Source organism: Apteryx mantelli, chromosome 1 (genome assembly GCF_036417845.1).
Source record: "Apteryx mantelli isolate bAptMan1 chromosome 1, bAptMan1.hap1, whole genome shotgun sequence".
Taxonomy (NCBI): Eukaryota; Metazoa; Chordata; class Aves; order Apterygiformes; family Apterygidae; genus Apteryx; species Apteryx mantelli.
Window position 1 is genome coordinate 48105173 of NC_089978.1, and position 6898 is coordinate 48112070.

Consider the following 6898-nt stretch of genomic DNA (forward strand, 5'->3'; position numbering starts at 1 on the left):
AAAAAAAGAACTGTGAAGTTTAATAGTTGCATTATTTTATTAATACAATCAAAGGAAGCTAAATGTTTATGTTTAGCTAAATAGATTTCCTTGCAGACATTTGTACATTTCCAGTCAGGCAAGTTTCAGGACTTCTTCTATCATTGTTCCAATTCCATCAAAAATTTCATGCAAAGGAGCCTTGCACATGAAAGCACAGGTAGTAACTATCTTATTGGCTTTATCCACATGGGATTCACTTACATCTTTGCAAACGTGCTTACATCCAAGCTCTGCTATAGCAGATGCTGTTTCAGCATCGGGAAATCTGTAAATAAAAAGATCTTAATTAACATAAAAAGAGATGCTATACCTATAACATTCTGACAACATAACTTGAATGAGAGAATAACAGCAATATTTAAGTGACCTTTTTAGCTGATGATGACAACAAAGTCGAACAGACTTCCACTGTCAGATTTTCCCCTATCCCCTATGCCCATAGCAACTGATCTAATAACTTTGAAAACAAGAGGTTTAACATCTAAAATGCACATTCACAGTATGTCTGAAGGCATAATTCTGTTTAACAATCTTTTAATAAGTTTACAAGGTGATACTAAGTGAAGCAGTAACTGATGCCCAAAAGTTTGAGAGATGCCAGCTACACTTGCAGAATGTTAGATCTTTTTCTGCGCCTCTGCATAAGGTCTTTCACTGGGATTCTGCAGAGGGTTTTTTGTTTTTCCTAAGGACAAGGCAGGAATAGGAGGACAGAGATAAACCCTCACTATGGTTCTGTAGCTGCTGATATGAAATTCCATTCAAAAATTTTATCAGGAGTTGACAGTCCTTGAAGCAGCAGTGACTGCCAGGTCGTGTTCTCAGCTACTTCCTCCATACTGGCCCCAAACCACTACCACCAGAAAAAATCATTAAAAATTCCTGAGCAAACAAAACCCCAAAGACATGATTTAAATGCCCACTCAAATGACCACTTTTGCAACATGAAACTTGGCCTTCAAAGCTATCAGGTAAGCAAATCCCATATCTCATTTAATACGAGCTAAAACTAGACACCCATGGCCACCTGCTTGTTTGTACAACTAGGATTCTATAAAAATTGCTGTGATCTGTCACTTTCAGGACTGATGGACACTCACTGGCACCCACATTGCAGAAGAAAGCCAGTCTGGGAACCTATGTTCCTTTCAGTGGCTCAGGGACAGATGTTTTGGGCAAGAGATGAGAGTACTTATCTTCTTTACATTTTTTTTAATTGTAATGTGCCTGTGGATGTTGATATCACAGAACATGTCACAGACCAATGTATTTCTGAATTCAGGGATAAATTGTTCCAACATCAAAGTGCATAACAAGTCACCTGACCTCACATATTCAGCTTCTCTGCCCTGATAGTTCTATGCCTACTATTATTAAGCAAGTGAAAAAGTTTAAAATGAGAAAAAAACATAACTAGTAAGTTACCCAAAGGTTACTGATACCAGAGACCTGAGATATTGCACAGAAGACCCGCTGTTTTCTAATCCTAATTTCCACATAAAGTATCTCCGTCCATCCCCCTTCTCACCTTCCATCAACATTTTTATCTTGGCCAACAGTGACCTCACAACCAGGAAAGACTTTAGCTGCCAAGACTGGAGATATACAGCACAAACCAATTGGCTTTTTAGCACTGTGGAAAGCTTGGAGAGTGGAATTCACATGCTCATTGATAGTACAGTTCTTGCCATCTACTGCCCAGGAACACAGGTTCTTTGCTACACCAAATCCACCTTAAAAAAAAGGAGGGGGAGGCAAATGTAAGGCACTGCTAAAAGCCATTAAGTACCACACTAGAAAGAAGTTCTCTTTTTTTTCGTCTTTTCACAATGTAATCGTACTATCTGTAGGAATTTTAAGTTACTCTACTGAAAGCTTTCAGCAGATGAAACATGATGGGTTTATAATGTTAGAAATTTAACTGCAGATTTTTTATTACATGTATGTTACATAGGCCAGAAGGCTTAGTCTTGTTTCAGTGAGTAATAAATACAGAAATTGGAAACTTCATATTCATTCACTAGTCATTGGAAAAGCTGCACAATCTGATATGCACCCATCAGTAAGCAAGAGAGGAATTAAAAGAGCAATGATAATTAAAAGTAGGAGAGTGCAGTTCATGAGAATAATGCAGACAGTGGATTGACCCTCTAGAGTAATTTCACTGATGAGTTTTAGTTAATATTTAAACAGCAATATTTAAACAGAGTTTCTTCCCCCCTAGAATTCTTTACTGGACTTAAAAAATTAAAGCAAGGTTAACATAATAAAAACTGTACAGATACTACATAAAAAGGAATTGATAAAATGTGGTATTCTGAGACATACCTCTTGTAAATGATGAAATAATTTGCTGTTAAAAATAATGCTCGATTTGTCTTTCTAGGAATTAGTTATAAGAAGTAATCCTTTATCTGCATTCGATCCTCATTTAATTCTACAAACAGATTATATTTTATAGCACCATCATTTGCTGGATTTAGAACCATCTAAATTATTAAAGTTATTAGCAAGTGTAACCACCCATTGTATTTGATTTCTTATGGAATGCATACAACATCAACTTTTCTATAATAAATAATAATGATGCAACACAAATTTTCAGAAGTATTTCAAAGGACAACATCAAGAAGTTTTGCATTTGTAATGTTTTTGCTTTCATTACATCCCCTTTACTCACTTTTGACTGTTATCTGGAATCTCTGAGGTAAGATATTAATTTTCAAACTTAATAGGGTTTATTTCCCTCTAGAAGTTATTACTGCAACCCCCCTGAGTCTGGGTTATAATAGAGCATGAAATTAATGTGGAAAATATTTGCTAGCCTCTACTCCCAGATTAGCCCTGATGTCACTAACTCATTCTAGTTTTAGAGGTATATTTATCAGTGTTATACACATATGCCATCTGCTGGTCTTACAACAGAAGACAGTGCAACAATCTAAAAACTAACGCTTAGGCACAGTTGTGAAGGCAGCATTTAACAATATTATGAATATTCTGGAAAGTGATCTTGAGCATGTCATAATTTCCTCATAACACTTTAGTTTCTTCATTTCTAAAATCATTACAATTACATCCATCTAAAAAGCAATTTTTTGGGTGTATAAAAAAAAAATTCCATAAATGTGCTTAGTATAACTTGATCAGCAGCAGACCAAATACATAATTAAAACAAAACATGCTCCCATCTGACAGCGAATGTCATCTATCTGGCAACCTGCTATTCTGCCATCAATTTCAGATGCACTAAAATTAAGGCATGGCAATCTAATGGCAAGTTCTGGCCTTACTCTTCTACTCTGGTCAATGTTCTTGTCCACAAGCAGGTATGGAAGTCCTGACACTATCTAGAAAGAAGGAACAGTTTGATGTATAATCTAACACCAAAAGAACACTGTGGCATTTTAAACTAATAAACTTTAAATTAATAGATAAACTGAGATGACTTGTCAGCCTGCAAGAGCTAGCTAAAACATTTCCTTATCTTCAAAAGAAAACACATAAGTAAAAAAGAAAGATGCCTCTCAAATTCAAGAGTATAATTTATTATCTAAATGGATTTAAAAATAAAAAAGTACTGAGGGCAAAGCAGTTATTTGCAATTTAAAAAGTCTGAATGATTTTCTTTTAAAAGCACCTACCAGGAAAAATGACTGCATTGAATTCACTAACTTTCAGTTCAGCCAAATCCTGAATGTTGCCTCTTGCCAGTCTGGCACTTTCGACTAACACATTTCTCTTCTCTCCTGTTGGACTTCCTTTCAAGTGATCAACTACATCCCTTTGCTCAATATTGGGAGCAAATATCTTTACCTAGAACACAGAACGAAAGCAGTTTTGTGGAGGTAAACAGAACTCATACATACTGGTGATGATGAAGATGATTTAATCAAAACAATTTTTGTTCCTGAAGTCTCTTACCCAAGGAAAGTGGATTCCACAGGACAATCTATTGCAACAAAATAACTAAAGTGATAGATGATGTGATGTATTAGGATGGCTAAACCTAGCCCTTCTCCCCATCCTGTTCCTGCAATTGTCTGATGGGAGTGTGTTCTTATGCCAACGTTAAGCTTACTGATTTTGCCAGGGCCCACCTTCACTCTCAGGTGGATAATCCAAGGAACAAACGGTGCATTATATTGATATAATATATATAAAGTAGCATATATATATATGTATGGATGTATACACATGTTTATATTATATATGATATATATTTACATTATACATAAATTATATACATACCTATATATACACACATATATACATATATCTATATATAAAGAGCAGCAGCCTGATTACTGTAGAGTCAACAGAAAGACTGCTGTTGACCTTTATGGGTCACCTTTATGGGATCAAGGTGCTAGATGTATAAAAGAAGATAAAGAAATGCATGGGAAGTTTGAATCTAGTACAGACATTACAGTTGGATAATATTTATTCATTTTCCTGAAAGACTAGAAGCAGGAAGAAAAAAAGAAAACAAGAAAGAACTTATTTTGGTTATGCCTGAAAGGGAAAGATTGCATCAGAACTACAAAGCTCTGTGAAAAGTCTAACACAGAGGCTATTTTCACATCTCTGTTTTGATGCTTGCTTTGTTGACTTCTCCGAGTTCACTGATTTAGTCAATTTTAGCTAGCGTAGCTGTAGTAAATATGTGATTTTGTGTGATCCATTAAAATCTCAGTTCTGCACTGAGCTATCAGATGCTGGGCCCACGACGCCACATCCCGGCCCAAAGGCATGCGAGTTATGCAAAAAAAAAAGAAAAAGAAAAAAGAAAGAAAAGCAGGAACAGCCAGCAGAAAACCTAAGAGAGGGCTGGGGCCGGACTCCTGCAAAAGCAGTTAGAAAGTAGGTAGGCAGGTTAGAAAGCGGAGGCACAGGGCGGGGAGCGCGCAGGCCAGGCCCGGCCGGCACCCGGCAGGGGGGCAACGGGGAAAGGACGCAGAGCCGGGCGGGGCCTCCTCGGCGGCAGCCCCGGCGCGGTTGTGGCGGTTGTGGCGGTTGCGGCGGCCGCCCCCTCCCCGCCGCGCTCCTACCTCGGCGCCGCCGCGGCTGAGGTGCACCAGCGCCGCCGAGGCCTCGTGAATCTCGCTGCCGTCGAAGACGCCGCAGCCGGCGAGGACCAGGGCCACCCGCTTGCCCATGGCGGCGGCGCAGCGCGTCCGCAGCGCCCCCTTCCCCCCCAACACCGCCCCCTTCCCTCCGCGGCGGCGCCGAGCGGGCGGGCGGGTGGGCTGGGGCGGGGCCCTGCGTGCCGCGCTGCGCCGCGCCGCGCCGCCGTCGCCGTCGCCGCCGCCTCAGGGCGCCGGCCCTGCCGCCCTGTCGCAGCTGTGCGCGGAGCAAGGCGCGGCGGCTGGCCGGCTTCCTCGCCCGGCACGCGGCCTGCGCGCGGGGGCTCGTGCGGCACAGCACCCCGTTGCACCACCTCGCGTCGGGGTGCGCGGAGGCCCCCACGCTCGCAGAAAACTTGCATGATTCATGCGCCATCAGTGTCTCGTGAGCCTGACCAGGCCCAAACCCAAACAGAGGAATCAGATTGGGAAGACGAGGAAAACAACTTTTGCGGTGTGGACGTAATTCCTGTTAGGTGTTTTTCACTAAGTCATTTAGTTTCACTTTTATCTTTTCTGCCTTATGAAATACAGGGACTGGTGAGATTTAAATGTCAGTGGGAAGTATAGTAAAATTAGATGTTCCTTTATTTTTAAAAAAAACATGCTCAGCTGTAATTTTGGTTTCATTTCCCTTCTGACCCATTTATCATAGTGGAGCAGTAACATGACTAAAGCAGAGAAAGTGCTTCTGTCTGATAATTTTTTACCCAGATTTTGTAACTGCTATTACAAAATCTGCATTTCCTTAGATTGTCTGAAAGTTGCTGTGCTTCCAGTAAAAGCTAGCAAAGCATCAGTGGTTTCAGTATGAAGCTTTTTTTGTTTTACACAGACATGACTATAAGAATATACTGAATATCATGCTTTGAAAGCCAGAAAACATGGAATTCAGGTAGAGGCCAACTATCGCAGGACCCTGATGCTGTTTGTTTTGGTGATACCCTAATTAGTAAGACCATCCATGTACAGGAAAAACAGAGTGAAATTCTCCCCCCAGTCCTTTCTTCACCCACTCCCAGCTGAGTCATTTGGGCCCTGCCTTAGGGAACAGAAGGGCTTCTTTGGGCCAAGGTAAACATTCATCCCTAGCCTCCTACTTATGACTGAGCACACAAATGCTACACCAGAAACCAGAGATTTTAATTTTAGCAAGATCCGCATTCTCAGTCCTTCATTTTTCATTAACTTCTTCCCTTCCTTCTTACAAAAAGATGAAATTTGGGCCTAATAAAAGCCTACACTTTTACTGCATCAGAGGGCTGATAAGCTGGATCTTGCAGAAGATGAGAGTGTTTGCCAAAAATTCAGGGTATGAGAGTTATGCAGGGGACACAACCCTGCATGGGGCGGGAAGAGCAAAAATGGCATACAAAAGAAGAGCCTCCTTCTGTAACAAAATGCATTCTGCTATATATACTGAGAGACTGGGGGTTCGTGCATAACAGTGGATAGGGAGATTCTTAAACAGGAGAGGAACAAGGTAGGGAAAATGCCTGCATAAGGCCGGATTGCCATCTGCTGGGCAATGCTGTGCTCCAGATGAATGTAAAGCTACAGCTCTGTCTCCACCGCAGCCCACATCCTACATCCCAGGGTTGAGCAGGACTGCAGTGCAACTCCAGCTCTGAAAGCCTTCAGTTCCCTGACCACCTAACCCTAATCCTCTCCACAACCATACCCTAGGAGATCCCTCCCAGCTCAAAATGCACACGAAGTTAGAGCTCTGT

General features: G+C 41.2%; 1 protein-coding gene across 1 annotated transcript; it reads right to left on the bottom strand.

The window, feature by feature from the left end:
- Positions 1 to 13: 13 nt before the first annotated feature.
- On the bottom strand, positions 14 to 5245 carry LOC106491624 (glutamine amidotransferase-like class 1 domain-containing protein 3, mitochondrial). Its single transcript, XM_067292892.1, has 4 exons — positions 5094 to 5245; positions 3687 to 3858; positions 1571 to 1775; positions 14 to 307 (listed from the first exon to the last, which is right to left on the bottom strand). Exons 1-4 carry the CDS (start codon positions 5199 to 5201, stop codon positions 115 to 117), a joined length of 678 nt encoding a protein of 225 aa, XP_067148993.1. The 5' UTR covers positions 5202 to 5245; the 3' UTR covers positions 14 to 114.
- Positions 5246 to 6898: the final 1653 nt, after the last annotated feature.

Coding starts and splice junctions, on each gene's coding strand:
- LOC106491624 (XM_067292892.1), bottom strand. CDS start 5,201: ATGGGCAAGCGGGTGGCCCTGGTCCTCGCCGGCTGCGGCGTCTTCGAC. Junction 3,859..5,093: donor TCAGCCGCGGCGGCGCCGAG/GTAGGAGCGCGG, acceptor TCTGTGTTCTAG/GTAAAGATATTTGCTCCCAA. Junction 1,776..3,686: donor CAATGCAGTCATTTTTCCTG/GTAGGTGCTTTT, acceptor CTTTTTTTTAAG/GTGGATTTGGTGTAGCAAAG.